Here is a 24,543-nt window from a genome sequence, read left to right as displayed (position 1 = left end):
GACTGAGGGCATATATCCCTCCGCTAAAATAAAATACAATAACTAGTAATTATTTACTAGATACAAACAAAATATTACATAATGGATGAAAATAAATAATCGGAGACTTATTCAAAGATTCATATAACATATAATGCATTATAAAAGCGAGGGACTACTTTCTTTGTCAATCTGCGGAGGGATATAAAGCGGATAACTACTAATGTTTGAAAACTATTCAAAATTCCGCGCGAAGGCTTTTGGTTGGCCAGTAGTAATACTTGCTACTTGACATAGCCAATAGGATTTAGCGTTGACGTAACGCGACAGTAAAGGTGGCCAATTAAATCATGTTAAATGTGCAACCGCTCTTTTAAACTAGACACGATCCGCCCTAGCCTGTTAAAGAGTGCGGAAGCACAAATAGGCGAGTTTAATATGCACACTAGGCCTGGTTTCACAGACCAAGCGTATACTTATATTAAACCAGGAGTAGGCAAATTAGGACATTTAAGTAGCTTTAATAAACGTGCTTTAGAAAAAAAAAAAACATTAGTGGTGTGTATCTTGAGACAAAACAATGACACTTTAAGATATGTCAGTGCAAGTTACTTTTAGTTAAAAAAGCTCAAACATGCATTTTAGTTTGGGACTAGGCTTAAGCCCCCAGTTTCACAGACAAGGCTTAAGATAGTCCTAGACTAAAATGCATATTTGAGCTGTTTTAACTGAAAGCAACTTGTACTGACATATCTTAAAATATGTCAGTGTCATTGTTTTGTCTCAAGATGCACATCAGTAATGCTTTTTTCTAGTGTACGTTTATAAAAGATACATAAATATCTTAATTGAACTAAGGCCTAATCCTGGCTTAGGCTAAGCCCTGTCTGTCAAACCGGGCCCAGATGTATTAACCACCGAATGATGATGACCACACAAAATTAAAATTATGGTCACTGAAATTTTCTATATGTTAATACGTACATTCTTTTCCTGTTACTTGTTTTTAATTGCAGAACTAGAACAAATACAATATTGTTGTACAAAGGAGTAAAAATACAAATTTAGATATCAAAATAAATCACTTATCTGTACAGTAAGGAATAGAAACATGGATAAATTACATTATTTCAAATATATAGAGAAAACAAACATCAGTAGCCTATTGATTATTCCTGTAGCTCAACCAGAACAGCATGGCTCTAGCAGCACTAAAGTCTTGAGTTTGAATCTCAGGGAATGCATATGGAATACTGAGCATGCAACTTAAGTTGTTTTGGATGAAAGCTTCTGCCAAATATGCATTAATGTTGATGCTGTTGTAATTAGCAATATTATATTAAGTATCTAGGGATAAGTGGTTTTATGGTACTAACGAGGGTAACAGGCTCTTTTATTTTGTCTGATTAACAGATAATAGTTTCTGTGTCAGTAATAACAATACAGTTCCATTGAAATACGATACACAAGTAATCATCAAATAAAATAATTAGTATTTTTAAATATGTAAATTATGTCTAAGAACTGTACCTGAAATTAAAAAGGTGCAATGAATGCTGATAAAATTTATAAATAATGGCAATAAATAAATACTACAACTGTCTATATAAGAAATGACATTATGTTGCACACATTATGCTGGCATTATTGTAAAACTCCAGACCATGATCAGAATCTTATACCATTATATTAATGTACCATTAAATTATGATACATTATCATAATTTATAACTGCTAATTGCTCACACTTCAAATTACTATAATTATTTCTGAGTTTATCTTTGAGCCGTGCAGTGAAGAGCTGGATCTGATGGATGTCCTTGCCAGAAATTCCATCTTATATCACATACTTTATTATATCCTACCATTAATTTATCTGCAGTGACATCTTGGTATGAATTTAAAAGACAACAGATCATATTTCTGGCTAGTTAAACAGGCATATGTGAAATGAGACGTACTTTTTAAAAATTATTTTTATTATTTAATCTAGTACTCATTAAAAAACAGCAAAAAGGATTACACACACTGGTACACTCCTTCATTATGGTGAATTCTGAAAGTTGTTTTTGACAGTATCAGTGATTAAAAGTTATTGCTGAGGTTAAAACTCAGCAATAACTTTTAATGCTTAAAATCCTTCCACGTCAGATTTAACAATACTAGTAAATGAATTTTACAGAAGTATGTCAAATCATCAGTGATGCCCTTTTTTAACAGTCACAATAGGTTTATAAAGAAAACATCCAGTTGGCCTTTTAGAAAAAAGAACAAAATCACTGGCAGGTAATGCACATATCCCAAATTCCCACGAAGCAGGCAGAACAGGCTGCAGACACTGTCCAACTATTCTTAATGAAAAATTAACCAAGAGAGTATGCGTATTTAGCACCTCAGTATATCACTGATCTAGAATCAGCGTATGCCCTCGTCACATTCATTAGAAAACAGATCCAAGATCAACATTATCAAGTCAAATGGACCACTGAAAACAGCATGTAAACAGGAGCTGGGTGCAAAATATGAAGCATTTTCATGTTTTTTTGTTTGTTTTTTGCAAATCAGCACTTTCATTCTTCCATCATAGCCCATGCTTCCTCTGCTTTCATGTAGTACTGATTGGCCAGTCTGCCCTTCATTGCCTCCATAGCTGCATCAGCTGCCTCGGTGAAAAGATCACCTACAAAATTTGAAGACATCATAACTCTTACATGCATACAACTCCAATTTACAACATTACAGCAAATTCATGACACATTTAGAGACCAAAATCTTCTATTGTTGTAATATTTTCCGATGTTAAATCTGAAGTACTGAACCACTGTGGCCTGAGATACACTCACCTGCTCTTTGGGGGTCTGCATCTAGGTTGAACCCTCCCTCCTGGTACATCTCAGCCAATCGTGCCAACAGAAGGTAGCGTGGCTCATCCTGCATCCCATCAAACTCTCCGCCCTCGTCATAGTCCATCATCTTAAGGGCAGAGTCGTACCAGTGCACGGCGCGTGTCCAGTCCATAGCCCTGCATTTTCAAAATAAAAGTTTCAGTTCTAAACTGGGTTCCTACTGTTTTTTAAAATTCTATACTTTTCCAGAATTCTCTAGATTTTTTTTTTTGATATTTAAAGGGTTAGTTCACCCAAAAATGAAAATTCTGTCATTAATTACTCACCCTCATGTCGTTTCAAACCCGTAAGACCTTTGTTCATCTTTTGATGAAATCCAAGAGCTCTCTGACTCCTCCATAGATAGCAATTTAATTACTACTGTCAAGGCCCAGAAAGGTACTAAAGACATTGTTAAAATAGTCCACGTGACTGCAGTGGTTCAACCTTAATTTTATGAAGCGATGAGAATACTGAGAATAATGAGAATACGGACGTAAACACTGAAGCACTACTCTGTGGTTACTACGTCAACTGCGTAGGAGACTGACATGGAAGAGAAGAGATTGTTGAATAAAGTTGTTATTTTTGTTTTGTTTTTGCGCACAAAAAGTATTCTGGATGCTTCATAAAATTAAGGTTGAACCACTGTAGTCACATGGACTATTTTAACGATGTCTTTAGTTCCTTTTTTTAGATTTCATCAAAAATATCTTAATTTGTGTTCCGAAGATGAATGAAGGTCTTACGGGTTTGGAACGACATGAGGGTGAGTAATTAATGACAGAATTTTCATTTTTGGGTGAACTAACCCTTTAACATGTGACAAATGGTTTCAAAATACAACATTCTGACTATGTATGCTATTATGTTGCCAAATAACTGCTGGAATATGGTAGCTAGGTGCTGTAGCTCATACAAACCAATGAATACCAACCCCAGTTCAAGTTCAATGTGCAGCATTGAATGTGTACTTTAAATTCATATTAATATTAATCTGAATTAATAATAAGATACGTTTCAAAAATAATATTGTCACTGATTATATATACACAGTATATATTATATATTTATACAGTATCTCACAGAAGTGAGTACACCCCTCACATTTTTGTAAATATTTTATATCTTTTCATGTGACAACACTGAAGAAATGACACTTTGCTACAATGTAAAGTAGTGAGTGTACAGCTTGTATAACAGTGTAAATTTGCTGTCCCCTCAAAATAACTCAACACACAGCCATTAATGTCTAAACCGCTGGCCACAAAAGTGAGTACACCCCTAAGTGAAAATGTACAAATTGGGCCCAAAGTGTCAATATTTTGTGTGGCCACCATTATTTTCCAGCACTGCCTTAACCCTCTTGTAGAGGTCTGCACGGGACTGTTTTTTTCGTCCCGCTCCCGCAATGGTTCTATTCCGCACGCACCCGCTCCTGCCTAAAATTCACTCTGTGTTCACACGCTATCCACATATAGTGATTTTCTTCCCGACCCGACGGGATTTCCAGAATCTTGCGTTTAAACTTCCCCTAAAGAAAGAGAGTGATTGGGGGTAACAAATGTAAAATGTTGCATATACAAGATTTGTATTTGTTATTTGTCTATGATGCTGTCAACACCCTAAAAATGTCAGAGAAAAAATGTCACAAAGAATAATAGGCTAAATATCACAGAGAAAAATAGGCTAAATTAAATAGCCTACAACATGTCCCTCAAAACTATAGGCTATGCCAAAATTACATAAACGAACACTGTTGGCTTACTAGCTATAGCCTACTGCAAAATGAAATCTTTTTTAACATCCACGCAAGAACAGAATGACGCTGACTGACGACCATTTCAGAACGTCTCTCCTTCAAAATCAGCCATGCAGACCAATTTGATGCAGTGTGCAGCGTATGGTCTGACCACTGATAGGCTGACCCCCCACCCCTTCAACCTCTGCAGCAATGCTGGCAGCACTCATACGTCTATTTCCCAAACACCACCTCTGGATATGACGCTGAGCATGTGCACTCAACTTCTTTGGTCGACCATGGCGAGGCCTGTTCTGAGTGGATCCTGTCCTGTTAAACAGCTGTATGGTCTTGGCCACCATGCTGCAGCTCAGTTTCAGGGCCTTGGCAATCTTCTTATAGCCTATGCCATCTTTATGTAGAGCAACAATTCTTTTTTTCAGATCCTCAGAGAGTTCTTTGCCATGAGGTGCCATGTTGAACTTCCAGTGACCAGTATGAGAGAGTGAGAGCGATAACACCAAATTTAACACACCAGCTCCCCATTCACACCTGAGACCTTGTAACACTAACGAGTCACATGACACCGGGGAGAGAAAATGGCTAATTGGGCCCAATTTGGACATTTTCACTTAGGGGTGTACTCACTTTTGTGGCCAGCGGTTTAGACATTAATGGCTGTGTGCTGAGTTATTTTGAGGGGACAGCAAATTTATACAAGCTGTACACTCACTACTTTACATTGTAGCAAGTGTCATTTCTTCAGTGTTGTCACATAAAAAGATATAATAAAATATTTACAAAAATGTGAGGGGTGTACTTACTTCTGTGAGATATATATATATATATATATTTTTTTTTTTTTTTTTTTTGGGGGAAAATATTATTTTCAAAATAATGGCAGGATGTGTTATCCAGTATAATATTGTTTGCTATACTATAAATTTACTGATGAAATAATTTAATTATCAGGCATTATTACTCTAACTCCATTATTTCACATTATTTTCAGATTTATATTCAGTATATAGTACAATAATCTGTAAATATGAATTTTTTTTTTTTTATGATGTTCACCAAATGCATTTGTTTTCTTAAAGTGATAACATAAATACGTAAAGGGAAGAAACCTAAAACACCTTAACCTGCATATATTTACCTCTGAAATATTAGTTTGATAAAAACAAAGTACAGTGTGATTTAAATAATTGCACAGTCCCTTTATCTGTTGCTGTTGTTTGAATGCTCAATCATTTAGTGACGTTCAAAAGAGATTCACTTATGGTAAAGACAAACAGTTTTGCGTAATGTAAATATGCATGTAATTTAATTTATTGAGTCATGTGAAACAATCACTAAACTTGAAAAACACTCTGCTTGTTTGATCAAATTATTTTTAGAAATTCTCAAATTTATATTTTAGACAACTAAATAGAGGCAACAGTCTGGAAACATAATCTTTTTTCATATTCTGACTTGTCCAGACCTGGAAATGGATAAAATCAAATTCCATACTTTCCCCTCCTGCCTAGGATCCCTGTCTAAACACATTTTTGTCTATACAGATAAAATGTAATTAAAGCATTTCTTACCTATCAGAAGGGAGCTTCAGACCCGTGTCGAATGCTCGTGCCACTAGAATCATACTCTGCCGGTCTCCTGCCTCAGCGGCCTGCAGCAGGAAGTGGAAGCCCTTCTTGCTGTTTTCCTCAGATGCCTGAGATGAAACAACACAGACATGACAGAGGAAGCATAAGCACGGCAGAGAGATAAAACAATATGTTACCAACCATGAGACCATTTGAAAAAAAGCACCTCTAATTCTATCTCTTGTAGAATGTGATGTGGCAGCTGAAGATAACACTGGCCAAGGGCAACTATAGCCTCGAGCTCCCCACACATGGCGGCCCTCTCCAGATGATACATTGCAGAAATCTCGTCCCACGGGGCATCCTTCTCACAGAAGCGCCCAGCCTCGTGGTAGCGGACCATGGCCAGATGAACCTTAAAGGGACAGTTCACCCAAAAATGAAAATTCTGTCGTCATCTATTCACCCTTATCTCGTTTAAAACCCTTAAGACTTTTGTTCATCTTCAAAACACAAATAATGTTAATGAAAGGTTTCTGTCCCTCCACTGAAAGTCCACACAAACAAAACTTTCCAAAAAGGTCATAAATGTGTCGTAAAACTAATCCATATTTTCACACATAAACGATAATGACAAACATACATAGAGGACGTCAAATATGGTAAACACAGAAGCTCAAAAGTGCATGTGCCTCACGAAAACCAGTGAGGTTTGTTCTACTGTCCAACCCTCTACAATGCGAGTAAATCATATGCAACCCACATCCGAAGCGCACCCAGAAAGCCGCGTCTGACAGCATGCGAATACTGAATTGAGCTCTCTTTCACGTCTTGCACTTAAATTAACAATTTCACACAAAATTAGGTCAAAAAGTCATTATGTCTTAAAGGAATAGTTCACTTTCAAATAAAAATTTCCTGATAATTTACTCACCCCCATGTCATCCAAGATGTCCATGTCCTTCTTTCTTCAGTCGAAAAGAAATTAAGGTTTTTAATGAAAACATTGCAGGATTATTCTCCCTATAGTGGACTTCAATGGCCTTCAGACGCCTTCCCTATTCAACTTACGGAAAAAACGGAACTGGCGCCGCGTTTGTTCCGTTAGTTGAATAAGGAGGGTGTAGGACATTCAGTGTAAGCTTTTTGAAGAATACGGAATCGCGTTCTGGTGGAAGCACTTGTGATGTGATTATTTGTGCCTATAAAGCATATACATTTTGATTTTTTTAGAAAATGGCCGATCGTTTCGCTAGATAAGACCCTTATTCCTCGTCTGGTATCGTTTAAAGCCCTTTGAAGCTGCACTGAAACTGTAATTTTTACCTTCAACCGTTTGGAGACCATTGAAGTCCACTTTAAGGAGAATAATCCTGGAATGTTTCCATCAAAAACCTCAATTTCTTTTCGACTGAAGAAGGACATAGACATCTTGGATGACATGGGGGTGAGTAAATTATTAGGAAATTTTTATTTGAAAGTGGACTAATCCTTTAAGTGAATGTTAACAGTTGAGAAAGTAAACGTGTGTGTAACAGTATATTGGATCAGTGCATTAGTCTTAAAGTGACAGCAGCCTAATGAACCTGCTGCTGTCTGTGTATTTAATGTTAATCAAACAGACTCACTGCAAAAAACTACTGAATAACTTGTATAACTTTAATAAGGATTAATCTATATTTAATTTATACAGTGAAGACTATGCAGTGCTATTTTACATTTGATTACTTTATTCAATTTCTGTACCTAATCTACATCTAGCTCTTTAAGTTGTTTACCTTAATTATTATTGTAATGTTATGTGCTTTGAGACTTCAGGTAATATAATGCCGTCTCTCGTGACGCTTTGCAGACTCTGCTCTGCTGTACTCGTTCATGTGTTTCAGAGAGTGCTCTGAAAGGAGGGTGGGATCTTATGCTTTCAAAGCTAGCTTGCTAGCCTCTCTGAAATTGTCTACCCTAGCTTTCAAGGCTGAAATGATGCCTTTAAGTCAGAAAAATGTATTTGTGAGTTTCAAGACCAGGTTTGTAAACACATTGCACAGTTTCTTACCTTGCCAAGGATGGATTTGCCAATTTTCCTTTCAATAAGCATAGCATTAAGTCTCTCCACCTCCATTGCCACACAAGATGGTCTGTGTATGTGGGAGCGAGATGAATGGTAAAAACTCCATTTTTCTTCTGTCAGCTGAGAGGCACAACAAAAATACATATTATCTATAAAATAATAACTGAGCCAAGAAATGACAACATGATTGACTTCTTGAATTGTCCCATGCCCAAATTTCAAATATATCCACACTTTTTTATCCATTACTGGCCAAGACCAAAGTCAGAAATAGACCTTGTATAGGGACAACATATAGCTTAGAGCGCTGGTCTGTGATATCAAATACAGCGCATAGCTGATTTGTGAAGTGTTCCTTTATTGTAAATAAAAACAGTTGTCATTCAACAAACTGTTTTTAGATGTAACTGCTTTCACTTCAGCAGAACTAACATCTGTGAGACTTAGAAAACCACAAAAAATAAACACTTAAAATCTTCAAATATTTCAAAAAAAGCAATGCATGCAGGAAATCACATGCAGGGTTCCCACATATTTTGGCTTCCATGACTTCTCCAGTCATTCCAGAATGTTTTTTATTTTATTTAATTTTATTATATTTATTTTATATATTGTTTTAATAGAAATTTCACTCACAAACAGCAACTGCTATTCAATGATATATTTTGTGAGCACAACAAGAGAAATTTCCATGACTTTTACATGCCATTCAAAAATCACAATTTTAAAATTCCCTGACAGTGACAGGTTTTCCATGATTGTGGGAACCCAGCATATGCATTTACAGTACGGAAAAGGAGAGCTTGCCACTTGTGAGGAGGTTAAAAGTAAGATGAGATAAAGGAGTTAAGATTGAAGAATAATGAGATGAAAAGGTTTAGAGGTTTAGATAAAAGGTGGATTACAAGACAGCACCACTTTAAATCAACGTTCTATGAAAAGGAAACAGATTAGGAATCAATGGGAGATGGGTGACTATCATGATTAGATATAGGGATTTTATCAACAGTTTTGTAGTTACCCGACGAACACTGTCTTCATCCGATTCTGAGAAATGTCTGTTGTAGAAGGGACGTCCCTAAATAATGATGAATGAATTAAAAACCTACTATCACATATCTTAGGAGCCCAAAATTTATTACTGCTGCGTTTTATGTTGCACGTAAGCACAGCACACAACAACAAGTTTATAATGAAATAGAAAGGAAGCTTTGTTGGGAGTAACAAAGTAAACAAGCAAGAATTTTAAAGAAAACAAGCTTCTAATTTTAGCTACATTTCTCAGTAGCATGAAACTAAACTTTTTTTTTTTTTAATATCTATATTATCGTTAGATCTATATCTATCTATATAATATCTATATCTAAAAAACAAAAACAAAACAACAGTTGTAAAGTAGTTTAATTTCAGTTTAATTATATTCTGTATTTGTTCATGTTTAATGCTGACAATAATCCAAAACCCTCATTGCTTTTGTGCCGGATAAAAATACTGTTGTGATTAATATAATATAATAGTGTTGTCATGATACTGGAATTTCCAACTTCGATACGATACCATGACAAATATCAATATTCGATACCATTTTCGAAACCACAGGGAAAACTGCCATATATACCACCATACATATAATTTGTTATTATCATCTCTCATAATTTTTTGATAATTTGGGTAATTTTGTTGTAATAGCTTACACACAGCACCGGGAGGCTTTATTTGAATCGTTGAACTACATTTACAAAAAAAGACAAGTAAACCGTCAGTAATAAAATAAGAACAAATAAACAAATTTCAAATGATTGCACAAATAAATACAATAGAATAAAGAGACAAATATTCAGGTGGGTCTAACAGTATTCGGGTAAGAAATGCTACAAAAAAGAAAGTAATCAATAACACTGGACAGTTCACTGTAAAAATTAAATACAGATTAATGCTTACAATTCAAGTTACAAAAGTTATTCAGTCAAGAGCAGCGAGTGATTTTCTCTTTGTCTTTTGTTCTTTGATTAACATGACAGACAGCAGCCTAGTAAACTTTACTAGTTTACTAGGCTGCTGTCACTTTAAGAGCTTATGCACGGATATAATATATTGTTACACAACATGCGTTTTCTCTATTTACGTTCCAAAACTGACTGTGTTCACCTAAATACTCGCCAAGAAGGCATTTTGACATAATTTTGTATGTATTTCACCATTTAAATGCAAAAAGCCATGAAAAAGAAGTCAATTTGGTACTGATGAGGTGTTTGAGAGGTGGCATCACGAGAGCGGACAGATTAGTGGTCTGAGCGCAAAACCTGCGGGAATGACTAAAATTATGCACAATACAAGCACTATTCCACCGGAGCGAATGAGACGAGTGAGTGACAGGAGGTGGGTGTGTGTCAATTTGCCGTCAGAGAGAAGAGAATGAGACCTCTCAGCTGGTATCGTTGTATCAATACTGCAGAAAAGGCTTATTGGAACCGCTTCAGATATCGATTCAGTATCGATACATATAGAAATATCAGTATTTTTGACAACACTAATATATAATATAATATAATATATTTCTTTGTAAGATTCTGAATTTGCATTGTCTTGCCAGCTGATAATCAGTACCTGGCTGTGATGTTCCACTAAGTCTCCTTCACTGCGTTTCTCACTAGGGTAACCACTGTCTCCTCCATTCTCTGAGTCCTGTGAATGCAAGTACAATTTAATCAGTTTAGAAATAGTATAAATCAGCTTTGCAAATTAAATCAAATCAGTTTCCACAAAATATTACTGAATTTAATAGCATTGTCAGTAGATATATTCTTCTTCACAAACTGACCTTTTGATCTGTGTTGGCTCGATGTGTCTCATTCATTTCATTCATAAATGACCAGCCTGTTATGAAACATAAATCGAGAGACATAATAGTGGTGGTGAAATTAATAAAACTGAGTGTACATTTGTCTCAAAACAAAATATGCAGTGCTGAGGCTGTACAGAATGCACCTGACATACAGTAGAGCAAACTTTATATTCGATATGTTGCAGATTTATTTGTGCACATTAATTGAGGAAAAGCTTAACAAACAAATGTGTTTAAACTGGACAGAATATGTAGTGCTATCAATCAGGGTGCAGTTGATATTAATTGCATAAACACTTTTGTCGATACTTTTTCAATCATAATGTTAAATTGTCAACATGACAGTTGTGTATACTCTACTAAAGCCTTATATATGTAAATTAGGATATGTGTGCATATAATATTCATCAAAACAATAAAAGGTCAGTGCAAACTGGCCCAAGAAGGTTACTTAGCAACATCAGCACCAGCTAATTAATATTCATGAGCTAAGCCATAGATACAGTCAGCAGTGCATCATTCTCTAGGGGGGGACATAATTTAGCCTTAGGGAAAACAAACCCTAACCACCATAGTTTCCCATTCATTGTCATTTCTGTAGGGAAATTTCTGATAAATGTGGTTATATTTAGATAAGTCACACTGCTGCAGACATACACATTTAAAGCCTCCCTTATTTTTATTGCAGTTTTCTTTTATTCATACTGCTCTCGAAAAAAAGATATTTATAGGTTTTTGCTTTATAAGTGTCAAACACAACAACGCACAATAACTTTTAGACATTTAAAAGGTTTAAACAACTTTTCTCTCTAAAAATAGCTAAATCCACTAAGTATTTTCTTCATAGAAATGAATTGGTAATTATAGTAACATCACAACCAGACATTCAAAGGCCCACTTCAGTTCTCGGCCAGCTGACAACAAGTGAAGGCACTTCTAGTACTTTAAATACATGTATTTAAAAAAGTGTTTCCAGGTGGTTTCAACATACTGACAGCTGATAAATTTTGATTGCATGAGGTACTTCAAAAAACGCCTATAAATGCAAGGATTCATTCATTGTTATGTCTGTTGTCTTCAGTTGAGGGCAAATGTAACACACTGAAATTATTTTAACTAACAGTATTGGATATTTCAGTTTTTCTCCATTCAAGTAGCTTGCAACTAAACACTTGTTACCTACATAGAAAATATCTGTCACCAAAGTGATCTGACTTTTCTTAAGGGGGATTTGGTATTACTCAGGTGGGCTATTTACAGTATCTCACAAAAGTGAGTACACCCGTCACATTTCAGCAACCATTTTAGTATATCTTCTCAAGGGACAATACTATAGAAATGAAACTTGGATATATTTTAGAGTAGTCAATGTGCTGCTTGTATAGCAATATAGATTTACTGTCCTCTAAAAATAACTCAACATACAGCCATTATTGTCTAAATAGCTGGCAATAAAAATAAGTGAGTGCACCTTAAGTGATAACTGATGTACGTCGTTTAACCATGCAAAGCCACATGTCCTATTCATCATGTTCATGTTTTTGTCTGCTTGACAGGACTATACAAATTTGTTTATCTTGTTATTAGAGCAGTTTAAATTTGGCGCTTTGAGTACAATCCTCTCATACTGACCACTGGATATTCAACATGGCACCTCATGGCAAAGAACTCTCTGAGGATTTGAGAATTAGATAAGATCGGTAACACCATGAAAACATGGTTTTTCAAGACGGGTTCCACTCGGAACAGGCCTCGCAAGGGTTGATCAAAGAAGTTGAGTCCTCGTGCTGTGCATCAGGTGCAGAAGCTGGCTTCAAAAAACAGACGCATGAGTGCTGCCAGCATTGCTTTAGAGGTTGCAGAAGCGGGAGGTCAGCTTGTCAGTGCTCAGACCATACGCCGCACACTGCAACAAGTCGGTTTGCATGGCTGTCGTCCCAGAAGGAAGCCTCTTCTGAAGCTGGCTCACAAGAAAGCCCGCAAACAGTTTGCTGAAGACAACCTGTCCAAGAGCATGAATTACTGGAACCATGTCCATTGTTTGGCTCAGATGGTGTCCAGCGTGTGTGGCAACGCCCTGGTGAGGAGTACCAAGAAAACTGTGTCTTGCCTACAGTCAAGTATGGTGGTGGTAGCATCATGGTCTGGGGCTGCATGATTGCTGCTGGTACTGCGGAGCTGCGCTTCATTGAGGGGAACATGGATTCCAACATGTACTGCGACATTCTGAAGCAGAACATGATGCCCTCCCTTCAGAAACTGGGCTGAACGGCATGATAGTTACCCCAAACACACCGTCAAGATGACAGCCGCCTTGCTGAGGAAGCTGAAGGCGATGGAGTGGCCAAGTATGTCTCCAGACCTGAACCCTATTGAGCACCTGTGGGGCATCATCAAGCGGAAGGTGGAGAAGCGCCATGTGTCTAACATCCAGCAGCTCTGTGATGTCATTATGGAGGAGTGGAAGAGGATCCCAGCAACAACCTGTGCAGCTCTGGTGAATTCCATGCCCAGAAGGATTAAGGTAGTGCTAGATAACAATGGTGCTCACACAAAATATTGACACTTTGGGCACAGTTTTGACATGTTCACTTAGGGTGTACTCACTTTTGTTGCAAGTTATTTAGACAATAATGGCTGTATGTTGACTTATTTTTAGAGGACAGTAAATCTATACTGCTATACAAGCAGCACATTGACTACTCTAAAGTATATCCAATTTTCATTTCTATAGTATTGTCCCTTGAGAATATATAATAAAATGGTTGCTGAAATGTGAGAGGTGTACTCACTTTTGTGAGATACTGTAAGTGCAGTCACACATAGTACTGGGTTAGTATAGTATTACCCATGGGTGATCGGCCTGCAGAGACACCCATACTAAGTGGAGAACAGGGAATCGAGTCTGTTTCGCTGTTTTCATCAACTGAGGAAGTCTCAGAGAGCCGGGACAGGAGAACAGGCATGTGGCCGAGAGAGGTTGTCCGCACCCTGGGGGAACCACACTGCTCTTCACATCCACGGAGGACAGTCTGAGCTGAATTCTGCTAAGAAAAAAATGAATTCATTTAGAAAACTTTCAGAAATGTGAGTTTAAATTATCCAAATGCATAACCAATTGCAACAGTTTGTGAATTCTCAGACTAAGTGATAAGAATTTTATTTCAGCAGTTCCAGTGATATTTTCACTGGCCACACCACAAAAACACCCAACTTTTTAAATTAACTATCAGAACCAAAGTATAATATTTTAGTATAGCATGTTTCATTAAACATGGAATAAGGGATAGATCGACACATCAGCAGGAATGATGTATTTTTGTCATCCAAAACCCGGAAACGATTTACGATTTACAGCATATAAATATAGCACCGTCCATATTGGAAGGTTCCATCAACTGGCCAAAACTTCTCGCACTAACCCCAGGCAATCCAACTGTTGAACCCAGGTTACGTTTAGAGCTTACAGAAGGATCTTGTACAAACCAGCAATTTGTTGGTGCAGTCCAGCTGTGCATATTCAGAAGGGGACAGGTCAAAGCGAGTGAGGCTCATACTCCTGCAGATCTTATTACACAGGTGAGAGTGGAAGAAAAGAGCCATGCCACGCACACCTGGAACACACACACACACATACACATATAACAACAATTACTAGTGATGCAAAGAAACAAATTTTTTACAGAAAGTTAAAAACCATAATATTTAAAATGCACAGATTAAAAAAGCAGTTTTATATCAATTTTTAATAATATAAATAATGTTTCTACTCAAATTCTTTGTTAAAAAACAAACATTGTTTTGATGAGAGATTTATTCAAACATTAAATAATGAAGGCACAGGTTAAGTAAAAATATAATGAATGTGTAGTATAGTGCATATATTTAGCAAAATGCTCCTCTTTAGAGTTATTTTCTTAAAGCTGAGAATTTGTTTTTTATATAAAAAGTAAAAAAAGCACAAAGCTTATTTTGATTATTGGATGGTAGGTGCACTACAAATAATGATTTGTGTATTAAAAACAGCATAGACTAAAAGATCTCGGTTCATCAAAGTGAAGATCGATTAAAAATTGATATCAATACTGTCAAAAAGGGGTGGACGATATGACCTAAATTCTTAATTTACGATAACGATATACCACAATATGGTTATTTTGTGTTATTTTATCTCATTTCTGTAGCAAATTGTCTGTAGCAAATGTCAGGAAATTACAAACAATAGGACAAATACAATATAACAAAAATATGAATCAAACAAATTAAGTTTTTCAGGTACAATAAGTTTATTTAATATGTAGTTAGAATTAGAACAGAAATTGAATAAATCAAATGTAAAAAATAAAATATTGCATAGTCTTCACTGTATGAATTAAATATAAATTTATTCGTATTAAAGCTAAAAAAAAAGTTATTCAGTCAAGAGCAGTACGTTATTTTCACTTTTATTTGATTTACATTAATGACAGAGCAGCAGGTAGGTATATTAGGCTGCTGTCACTTTAAGACCAAACGCACGGATCCATTATACTGATACGCATCCAGTTTACACCCAACTGTTTACTTTTACTCGAGACATAACCGACTGTGTTTACATGAATAATCCACACGATGGGCATTTTGACATATTACTGTGTGTCAGTCAGTGCATGCACCGCATTGAGTTCTTTTTCACTGCTTATTGTTTTTAATAACACATTTTAACATCGACCACATCCCAAATTCACGATCGCCTTCTTAGAGAGCCAGCTTTTCTGTGAGCCCACTTTGGCAATGTGCCAGTCAGCACAAGCATTGCACCGAGTTCCTTTTCAGGATATATGCACAATGCCGGCTCAACATCGTGTCAACAACATTTCAGTACAGTACATCACTAAAATGTTCCTCATGCTTACACTACTCATGTTTAAGACAAATCAAATTTATAAGAAGTCTTCAAGTTTATAGGGAGAAAAAATGCAGGATATTGATAAATACCCAGGTTGCCATCTCCAAAGTCAGTCCCCTTCTCAGTGTGGATCTGAGGGTCTGTATAAAGGTCCCCAACACCTTGAATGTCCACCACTATCAGCTGGTGTCCAGAGCGCTCAAATGTGAAATGACTAAATGCCTAAAGCCACAAAAACATCATTGCCAATAAATAATCACACATCATTTCACTGGGACAACAAATTCAGATTTCATACATCCTTGACAATATACCTGGGGTGTAAGCCGTATGTTATCGTCCCTCACAAAACCAGAGTTGGAGTTGTACTTTGTATACTTCCCCTCAATGTAGTGTTCCAGGTGAAACAAAGGGCTCCCAGGGCGACTAGTCATTTCAACAACACACATCTGCATGATGTCAACCTAATAATGATGGGATACATTAAAGAAGCACATAATTTATATCTGGTATGATTTTTCAAACCCATTTTGAGTGATCAAACCTGGTTTACACAAAAATGTGGCAATGTTTTATGATCATAATAAACTACATCCACCAAAGAAGTACCTGTTTGGGAGGCCTGTGGCGATTGAACTCCTCACCCCATAATTTAGCCTCCATTTGTAACCTCACATCCTCAAAGTAAACTTCTCTGTCCACAGTCTCCATGTAGCGCTTAGCCACGTAGTTTGAGGCTGATTTCCAGTTGTTGCTGTGGGAAAAGTTTGATAACTTCTTCCTGTGAACGAAAGGGAATAGAAAGCTACAGGTCAACAAAAATCCATTTTAAAACAAGAGATGAGAGTATTAAATTTAGGGCTGCCCCCCGAATAAAGAATTTACTAGTCGACTATTAGTCGTTCATTTAAGCCATTAGTCGATTAGACGGGGGAGAAATACTAAACCATAATAATGAGCATTCAAAATATAAATTAAGTGCTCAAGCTTGCACATAAGGTGTGCTGCAGCGACACCAAACATTACATTAACTTTTCTGAGATCAGAACACAAACAAAATAAATAACCTATAATATAAATAACCACCTTATTTTAAAAAGAAACAAAATTTAAAGGCACAATATGTAATTTTAGCCACTAGAGGTCGCTTATTCAAAACAAAGGTGTAGCTTGATGACGCCGTGAACAAGCGTGGAATCATGGGAGTTGTCATCTTCACCTCCATGGAAAGCAATCTAACAGACTCGGGCATAAATCATGTTCATGGATGAGCTAATGTATTAAAGTTTTATTAAAGTTACTGTGGTATAAAGCACAGTGGTCAGAGAGTCGTGGGAGTCCAGCGGAGCTTTTATTATGCTTATGTTGCAGTCGGCCGCTTTCGCTCTTTTCATTGCATATGTGGGGTAACGCAGCGCTGTTTTACATGGTTAAAACAATCATACTAATTACATTTGAGTGTGCTGAAAGTTATAACGTTGCTCTGTGCGTTCGCTCGGTGGCTAGTTTAAGAGACTTGTTGCACTTTGCAGTATCTAGATCCATTTTAGAATGTCATATTAATAAAAACTGGATGACTTGTGTTGCTAAATGACATGCAATTAATTTAAAAATATATTGTATGATGGAAAAAGCTCTCTCTGATTATGCTATGTTAGCCACTTGAAAAAATAGTGTTGTCTCTGAGGCATGGTAAAAACATGGTACTTGTGGTAAATCAAGAAAAAAAGTGTTTCAAACATAAAACCTAAAGCACAATTTTTACTTCTATTCCAATATTCATTAACAAAACAGTAATATTTACCTAGTCTAGGGTATATATATATTCAACATATTTGCTTGACTCACGATCTGAAGCATTCTCTCATGGCTCCTTTTCCAAATGGCTGTAAAAGAAATATATCCCAATTAATAATCCAAGAGAATACATAATAATCAGTATTTGCAAATTTGCATATTTATGTTGGTGTTACTATCACACAGAACTGCAACTTCAAGCTCATAAAGAAAACAAGTGTATGATGGTGCCAAAGTACCTGAGAGGAGATCTTGATAAATATGTCATCTTTTGCCCATTCACCAGTAACCGCATTGTATCTAAAGAGCAAGAATACAAGTTTACACCAATGTAAATCACTTTAAATATAGCTTTAAATTCCCTTTCCCTTCAAACTACGTGGCTAAGAGCTACTTGGAGGTGTAAATGTAAATGCATTTTACCATAAAAAAATGTATCATCTATATTACGAAGATAATATTTGTAAAATATGATTAAGTGATTTTTCTTCTTCTTTGGGACAGTTAGTGAAAGAGTTAATACAGCAAATACTGCATGATAGGCACGGTCCTAAATGCACACACCCAGTATTTACACAGGTAAATGTGTGCTGTTTTTTTCTGTGGCCCAGAACACTCTGTACCACATAGACCAACCCATCAGACACAGTTGTTTAATGGCACACACAACCATTGGTTGGAGGTCAAGGGATATTTTAGAGGTGTGAAGTTACAAATGTTTAAAATTAGAGCCTGAAACTGCGAGCAGACCCCTTGAGTCTGCGTCTATCTGACATTACTTACAGTGCTCTTATTTAACATGCAATGGCAAATGTCATGAAATCATCTGAGATTGATTTAGACTTGTGTCAGAGGTCTGTGGTGTGGCACAGTGGTAAACTCAGGACTGGTAGCAGGAGGAAACCGAAGGTTCAGTGATGATGGGGCACAAGGGTCAATCTCATGTGGAGTGTTGGGGAATCACTCATTAAAAATAGAGATGTTATGAACTTTACATTTTTCAGTAGCATGAGAGTAGTTCAGGTGTTTTCAAAATAAGTTTTTCGTGAATTTTTTGTTTCTGTCTCTATAACTGAAACTGTTACTTTATTAAGGACTACAATAAAGGACTACAACAAACGGCAGGTAGGGACTACAACGAGCTTCTTCCCGGGGTAGTGACATCACTAACCCTGAAAATTTACATAAACCATACCCTGCCCCCAGGAACATGCAACAAAGGGGGCGAGCCCATGTTGGGCTGCATTAGAGAAGAGGAAGAGTTGTTGTAGTAGAGTGTTGTTGCCATGCCGTCATTTTACGCTGGACTGCTTCACAAATGAGGATCAATTCAAAGCTGGATTTGCACAAAAGATTAACATGACGGCACATGCAAGTCTATGAGTTGAATCAACTCCACAGCAACAACATAAATAAATAAACTACCCATTTAGAAACACCAAAAACTGCATGTTTTTGCTCACACCCAAATAGGGGCAAATTTGACAAGCTATAATAAATGATCTGTGGGGTATTTTGAGCTGAAACTTCACAGACACATTCTGGGGACACCAGAGACTTATATTACATTCTGTAAAAGGGGCATTATTGGTCCCCTTTAAAAAAAATTATATTTATTTCATATTTATTTTATATGTATTTACATAGTAGTTGAAAATTTAACAAGATAGGACATTTATCTTCAAAACACGAATGAATATAACATACTTGCAAGTATGGTTGAACTACATTTACCATATTTGAAATGCTCTATGGATGTCTGTTAATCAATGTTTATATGTGGGAAAAAAAGCCTAAATTAAATCTGTTCATCATTTAAAGCTATCGTGTCTCTTCAAAAGACTTAGATTAAATTGCTTAATTTATATGGAATACTTTAACAATCTCCTTAGAAACTTTTGAACCCTCAAAGTTTCGGTTTCATGGACTTTTAATGGATCAACAGAAATACCTTCATTTGTGTTTTGAAGATAAACAAAAGTCTTATGGGTTTGGAATGTTTTAACCCTTTTAGTAGCTTCATTCAATTACACTAATTTTTCAAAAAATTCAATTTTCTGTAGCTTGGCTGTCTACAGATTCCAACCAGTTTCCCCAACACTGCTCATGTGTTGCCTTTTGTTGGATTCAAACCTCCACTCTTTGAACAGTAGGTTAACCATTCAAAGGGCCTCAAAATCACTCACCTGTATCGAGTACAGCGCTCTGTCTCGATTTCCTCCAGATGGAACTCAGCCCAAGGATCTGGCATGGCTTTGGCTTTCTGAATAGCATGTTTCCACGTAGCCTGAGTAAGAGAAATTGAAATTGTTTGAAATACTTACACATCTAGCTGTATGGATTGAACGCTGAAGATCCACTCTATATATTATGGATGTGTGCGAGCACAAAACAATGATCGAGAGAAGAAGGTAAGTACAGGAGGAAAAGAGGTATGCTACAATAAAGGACATGCAGGAATAAAAAGACAAAGAAAAGTTTGAATCAGTGCTGAAAGTGTAATGTAGTAGGCATTAAGTAAGGGACCCTAGTAAAAAAAGAAATACCATCAGAAAATCATTTTTAAATGACATCTTGCACCCTTTAGGAATCAGAATTGTTACATTTCTTGATACTCCAATAACACAGTCGCTGTTCTGTGATCCCACAAAGCATTTGTCAGGAGTAGACACCAGGCTTGGTTATTTTATAAACCTATTTTATATATTTTATAAAAGAATGTAAATTCTGAGTAACAACTGTAAGAGAGCTAGCATATTGTACTACTATACAGTAAAAGTCTCAACGTGATCCTAGTGTCATCACCAGTGAAGTAAACCTTCCGTGTGTCGGACACACAATATCCCAAAATAACCAGTAAACCTAGATCATGTGGCCGAATATATTCAACCCATTATTTATTTCCTTTTGAAAGGTCACAGTGAGTACAAATATATACGTCAGACACTAGGAAAATGTGGGCTCTTCTTTACAGGGAACCCCTTAAGTATGGAAACGTTACCCATGTGTCACAAGACATCACGGAGACATAGACATGTACTAAAGAGTACAGAACTACCACTGATAACTAACCTTACATACTATATTTGAGTAGGAATTCAATAGTATCATGAACAAATAACTTTAACTGTATATTAACATTGCTGTGTTTTTAAATGGCAACAGTGTGATATTTGAAGCTGATAATTTATATTAAATTTTCAATACTGAAGTCTTATACTATGCTAGAATAAATGAGCACTAAAAAGTACCATCTCTGCTATACATTATAAACAGTTTTTTGCCTGTAAAATTCTAAACGGGAGCTTAAAGTTGTGATAAAATGGAAGTAGCAACAGATCTTTTTTTCCTTACAGTGATGTACTTCTGAGTGTAACAATTATCGAAAAAGAAAACATGTAGGGCAGGTACTTGGTTCTATGTATCATTTGTTGATTGGATTTTGAGATGTGGGTGTTGGATTCAAAAATGGTGAAAGATGATGGAAGCAGAAAAATAGTATTGTCTGTATAAGACAAGCATTCTTTGCATCCCTAACAGATATCATTCTTTTTAGAAGGAGTATAAAGAAAAAAGGCGATAGGAGAGATATTGGAAAAGCATGCATTCCAGGCTTGGTGCCAGGCTAGATGGGGGAAAGAAACAGAAAATGTGAAGGGTAGAAATAGAAACTTGTATTTAACATACCCGGCCTTTCTCAGTTAAAGAGCCAAACCTGACGTCCTGCTCATTGTCATTTTTGTTCTAAATTGGAGGAATAGACAAACCCACTTGTTTAAACACAAAATATATTAGTATTGATGCAATCTGACATATTTACAGTATGATTTACAGTACATGAGGTTAAGGAAGTTAAATCACCAGGCTCTTACTATGAGCTCGAGACCTCAAACTCCATATATGGAAGTGAGCATGTCACAGAGATGGGGGAAACAGTTTTTGCATACTGTGCATTAGTTTACTACTACTAGTAACAAAATTTTTGTTCACCAGTGGTACAGACAATCTCTTCTACCATTATAGGGAGGTCACTGTGTAAGTGGACACGGACAAGATAAGAATGTTCTTGGATTACCCCCAAAATACCCGTATGAAATGAATAGTTAAAGTTATGGATAATGATAGGTCAATACAGCATTACAGTCATACTCGATGTAATAACAGCCGCTATGATGTGAACTGTGTATATCACTGCACAGGACCCACTGAAACAGTATGTGAAACAGCATGCATTATCCAATGATGAATGTTTTAAACTTAACTATGCTACACTGTTGTCACATTACCGTATTACTTACTAACATGTGTAATTCAGAATTAAAAACATGTATTATAAAAATTTGATCTAATTTTGTGTCAAACTACTACTTGTGGGACACAGTACATGCAGTATACTGCACGTTTTTACAAATATGTAGACGATCATGTACTCACTGTAAACTAGGTGAACGTGATTTTATCAAGCACAACATGTTCCTGGATCGACATCTTTGTTGATCCTGGAACAACATTCCAATCAACCAATCAGATTTCAGGGACAAGTTTACAATTTATGTCAAGATTTGGCTTACAACCAGGGTTAGGTGTTTCTATATCAGAGTTATTCACCTATCATTTCGCTCTGATTTAGGGAAAAGCTATGGGTAGGTTTAGGTTTAGGGGTAAGGATAGGGTTAGGACTAAATTTTCAGACAGGAATGTTGTTCCAGAATCAACAAAATATGTCTTACTTAGCAAAATTACAGTGTCCATGTAAACTACACAAAAAGTATAAATAGTATGGCAACTATGCTGTTCCAAAAATAGCCTTTGTTTACATGCCAGGAACAATATTTTTCCAGGAAAGATGCTACTTAATGAATTTGCTTAATAAAATTAGGTTGTGCCCTTAATATTTTTATTATGTAGTAACAGTTTAATAAAAGTAAGACATTCAAAGTTGTGCTGTATTGTATATACATATATAACTGTGTTCAAAATCAAGTATAGCCTCTTGCAATTTATTGTTTAAATGTGTTACAACGGCATATTAAATGAATAAGACTCACCTTGTATGTAAACAAGTTTTTGGGCAATGAATTAGAAAGCTGCTGGTTGCGAACTAGGTTCTTTGGGTAGTCACAGAAGCCTTTGGTTGGACTTATAGGGTCGTCAGTGATGGGGCAGATGCGGAGGTCATCATCATCATCATCATCACTTGCATTAGAATCTTCAAAACATATTCTACTCTTAGTACATCCATTCCTAGGTCCATCCCGGGAACTGCTCACCTCCTCCATGCTAAACATGAGCTCCTCCTCAGCCATGATGTCCCACTGTGTTGTGCACCAAAACTACAAACAAGCACGTTAGTGTTAAATACTACATTACCAGATGCATTTAAAGACACAGTGCAAACACTTTTTTAAATGAGCTGAGAAACGAATGATCAAGAACAAGTTGATAGATGAAGGTATTGGCTAATCTTAGTCTGAGATAAACCTGTTCCTGCTCACGCATTCCAATGACCCGTCAAATTGTCGTTGCAATGGCAGAAGCACTTTAAAACCTTCAACTTACCACGTAATTTAAAGCTATAAAAAATGAATTTGTTGCATAATAACTAAGTAATAGCAACAAAACATAACAGCACTAAGGTAGTACCACTACAGAGCACAAGAATAAGAAAAAGTGCATGTCACATACCTTACGTTAGAATGAATAAAACCTCTAGATTGAAGACATAACGAAATCAGGAAACAGATATTATCGCGAATAAGTCTTCACACACTTTCAGAAAGGGAAGCTAACTCAACAGTGAATTGCGCGTTTGGACGGAAGCTTCAGCTGCGGTTGTGTCTCGAGCACACTGGACAGTGACAGGTTTGCTGTGCCTCTGCAGAAATGTGTACTACGTGCCTTGGCCTGCGAGCAAATGTTCCCTTGTGTTGATTCCTCCAACCCCGCATAGCTCAGGACAACGACAAAACCGCATATTTAGCCCTCTAGTGGGCTTTAACAAAAATACATTCATGTTGTTGTAAGTTCATTTCATTCAGAGAAATGTTAGGTGTTTAAATGTATAAAAGCTAAACAAATATACATTTAAAAACATAAAACAGTTTGCATAGCTTCAAAATATTATTCCGTGAGAGAGCCAGTCGTATGACAGTCAATCACATGGCCTTTTATGGGAGCTCATGTTGTTAATCGATCGATGTGGCATATTTCGAATTCTACTAAGACAAAGGCAAAGCTCATGAATATTAATTTACTCATGCTAATGTTTCCTGGACACGTAAAGAAAATTTAATATTCATAAGCCAAGCCTTCAAGTGGCCACATTCCAGAATCAAATCAAGTAGGCGTACTCGTACTACGCGAACGTCGCGTTACGTAATTAATATTAATGAGAGGACTCTTCGCCATAGTAGAATCGTACATTCGCGAGGGAGGGCAAGCCTCCACACTGGTGAAGACTAGCTGCACGTAGCCACCGTGAAAAGAACAGAACTGCCCATCCAACTCAAGTGGTGTGCAAACCGAGCGGATATTTTCGTGTTCTTGGGTTTCTTTTTATTGCCTGTGTCAGCATCGTCAAATGTGACACTAACAGTTGTTCCAAGACTTGTTTAAGGATTCAGTATTTTGAAAAGTTGAACATGATATATTCGGTTTAACAAATAAAAATAATTAACGACTGGCCTGTATTTGTTAAAAGCGATTCGACATTCTCCCTGACCCGTTCTGTTTAATAACACCTGTATCAAAC

At 36.5% G+C, this 24,543-nt stretch overlaps 1 protein-coding gene across 5 annotated transcripts; it reads right to left on the bottom strand.

Moving 5' to 3' along the window:
* Nucleotides 1–1,937: 1,937 nt before the first annotated feature.
* On the bottom strand, nt 1,938–23,942 carry eef2k (eukaryotic elongation factor 2 kinase). Of its 5 annotated transcripts, none has more exons than XM_051914796.1 (19): nt 23,478–23,941; nt 22,841–23,125; nt 21,480–21,536; nt 19,979–20,079; nt 18,032–18,092; nt 17,844–17,881; nt 16,605–16,776; nt 16,310–16,459; nt 16,085–16,217; nt 14,594–14,721; nt 13,956–14,154; nt 11,084–11,139; nt 10,870–10,947; nt 9,284–9,340; nt 8,248–8,382; nt 6,421–6,609; nt 6,198–6,322; nt 2,823–3,001; nt 1,938–2,659 (listed from the first exon to the last, which is right to left on the bottom strand). In XM_051914796.1, exons 2-19 carry the CDS (start codon nt 23,096–23,098, stop codon nt 2,550–2,552), a joined length of 2,226 nt encoding a protein of 741 aa, XP_051770756.1. In that variant the 5' UTR covers nt 23,099–23,125; nt 23,478–23,941; the 3' UTR covers nt 1,938–2,549. The 5 variants fall into 5 exon arrangements, with proteins under 5 accessions (XP_051770756.1, XP_051770757.1, XP_051770759.1 ...); XM_051914797.1 differs by having other exon boundaries at nt 13,956–14,151; nt 23,478–23,939; XM_051914799.1 differs by lacking the exon at nt 9,284–9,340 and having other exon boundaries at nt 23,478–23,942.
* Between the last annotated feature and the right edge of the window lie 601 nt (nt 23,943–24,543).

The sequence above is a fragment of the Ctenopharyngodon idella genome, chromosome 12, assembly GCF_019924925.1.
Source record: "Ctenopharyngodon idella isolate HZGC_01 chromosome 12, HZGC01, whole genome shotgun sequence".
NCBI classification, from domain to species: domain Eukaryota; kingdom Metazoa; phylum Chordata; class Actinopteri; order Cypriniformes; family Xenocyprididae; genus Ctenopharyngodon; species Ctenopharyngodon idella.
This window is presented reverse-complemented; position numbering and strand designations above follow the sequence as displayed.

Bases quoted from the DNA above. Each gene is read 5' to 3' on its own strand.
- eef2k (XM_051914796.1), bottom strand. From the start codon at position 23,098: ATGGCTGAGGAGGAGCTCATGTTTAGCATGGAGGAGGTGAGCAGTTCC. The intron at 14,722-16,084 runs GTATTTATCAAT...TGTGTGTTCCAG, and splicing joins CTTTGGAGATGGCAACCTGG to GTGTGCGTGGCATGGCTCTT. The intron at 9,341-10,869 runs GTACTGATTATC...ATCATTATTTAG, and splicing joins TAGTGGAACATCACAGCCAG to GGACGTCCCTTCTACAACAG.